Raw genomic sequence first — 1,932 nt, 5'->3', positions numbered from 1 at the left:
TCAAGCACTGTCACGTACATAAATGCGTATACGTGTTTTTATAATTAGACTACAATACGTACCGGAGAACGCCGACAGCATTGGTATTATTGCATCGCGTACACTCCAAAGCAGAGACTGTACGCTGCAATTTTTTACTGTATTTGGCGCAGGCAACATAACACCATCCCTTGTCCACGTCGAGCCGGACAACTTTACCGGTGCAGATGAAGTCAATTTCCTACACATGGTATATAAAGTTCATATATCGATAATTACGATCCAAAAACTAATAGACCAGCGCCAAATATGATACCTGTGATGTAGCAGAGGTTATAAAATTATTGAGCTCTGCGACGGTCAGAGTCTCCACCTTTGCATATCCTTTCAGTAATGGTGCAACAGATGGGACTCCAGTGTCTCTAGCGACCAAACTAAACAATTATCCAATACGTAACTTGGAATATATGGATGAGTACGTAGACATTTGACTGCTGATTGACTTACTTGTAGAAGTAAACCTCCCCTGCGGTGGTCTCCTTGTCAAAGTAGATGTGTGTTCCTGATGTTGCATTGAGGAACAAACCACCTACATATCATATCATATAGTTAGATTATAATGTAACTATATATCTCATACAAATATATCTGAACCAACCGAGGGGCCACATTACCTCCAACCATCTTAGAGTTTATGCTAGTAGCGACAATCACCCTTGGATCACCATTCATGTCTTCAAGTTTTTTATGAAAAGACACAGCTTGAGCGTCAAAGAGGCTTAAAATGACCTTTGTATCAATGCAAAAATCATATTTTAACAATATATTAATTTGAATTCTACCACATCTAATTATATAAAGGAAATAATAAAAAACTAAAGATTAAGAAATACTTATCCAACTTGATAGTTGCCATGATACGGTCCTTCTCTCCAAGAGAGTCGTTAACGGTACTCTTAACAGCTGTTATCTCACCTATAATGTCTTTGAGAGACACAATAACATTAATCAGTAGCTTGTTTGATAAAAAGGATCAACCCAACATATTTAAGCTTACCTGGGAGCTGTGTGTTCGTGTTAGCCAATTCGGCTAGCTCAGAATGATTGCGGAACCGGAAGCCTTCTTGTGGCAAGGGCGAAACCGGCTCTGCTAACTCATCAAAATCGGTTAAATCACTAAACCGGAGCAGCAAAGGAGAGTCGGTGAGCCGGTAATTCTGAGCACACTGGGCAACATCGAAACCGGATATAGAAAACATTTTTCCGGCGGCGAGCTTAGACCGGAATCTCGGAAGGCGGTTAGCATAGATGGTGGCTTGCATTATGGTTGACTGCACCGAATTGATATAACACAGAAACAAAATTCAGACAGAGGATCGAAGCCAAAATATACAAAACAGCAAAAAAAAAAATGTACTTACATTAACGTCGATCAAGAGCATGTCGACCCACATCAGGTCGCTGCCGCGTTTCACATTCCAGGCCTCCCAGTATCGCAAGAGTCTCGCCTCGACGACGGAGGAACACTTGCCGCCAGACTTCAGATCGGAAAAGAAAACTCTGGTATTAGCCATATTACAGTAGATTAGATAGAGCTAAGAGATACGAAGAGAGTATGAGTCCAAGAGAGCAATACTCACATCTATTTATACCGTTTAGAGACCGCTGTTCGCAAACCATTGAAGATGGATTGTGGAGGGGACAATCAATTCGATTTACCGCGCAGCCATTAATAGAACCGTTTCAGGGAAACTCGAAAGTCCCTCATCGCCGCCGTGTCGAAGAGGAAGAAGGAGTTGCTTTTTTTTTCCGGATTAGGGTTGGCGCATCTCTCCTGGCAAAACAAAACGCAAAGTGCCAACAACAAAAAGCCCATGTCACGACACAAAGCCCAACTCGCGTTACCTTCGTTTTAATGAAACGATGTGGAGAGAAGCATGGACACGTGGCGGG

The 1,932-nt window shown here is 42.1% G+C and overlaps 1 protein-coding gene across 1 annotated transcript in view; it reads right to left on the bottom strand.

Annotated features, from left to right (window-relative positions):
- Nucleotides 1–62: 62 nt before the first annotated feature.
- LOC106328844 overlaps nt 63–1,932 on the bottom strand; it is a gene marked incomplete at its 3' end in the record, with an annotated part of 3,743 nt that continues 1,873 nt past the window's right edge. Inside the window, 4 exon segments of the mRNA XM_013767371.1 lie at nt 63–220; nt 296–413; nt 487–568; nt 654–768. Coding sequence (XP_013622825.1) covers nt 63–220; nt 296–413; nt 487–568; nt 654–711 — 416 coding nt within the window.

The sequence above is a fragment of the Brassica oleracea genome, chromosome C3, assembly GCF_000695525.1.
Source record: "Brassica oleracea var. oleracea cultivar TO1000 chromosome C3, BOL, whole genome shotgun sequence".
Classification (NCBI taxonomy): domain Eukaryota; kingdom Viridiplantae; phylum Streptophyta; class Magnoliopsida; order Brassicales; family Brassicaceae; genus Brassica; species Brassica oleracea.
Note: the sequence above shows the minus strand (reverse complement) of the source record. Positions and strands in the feature narration are given on the sequence as shown.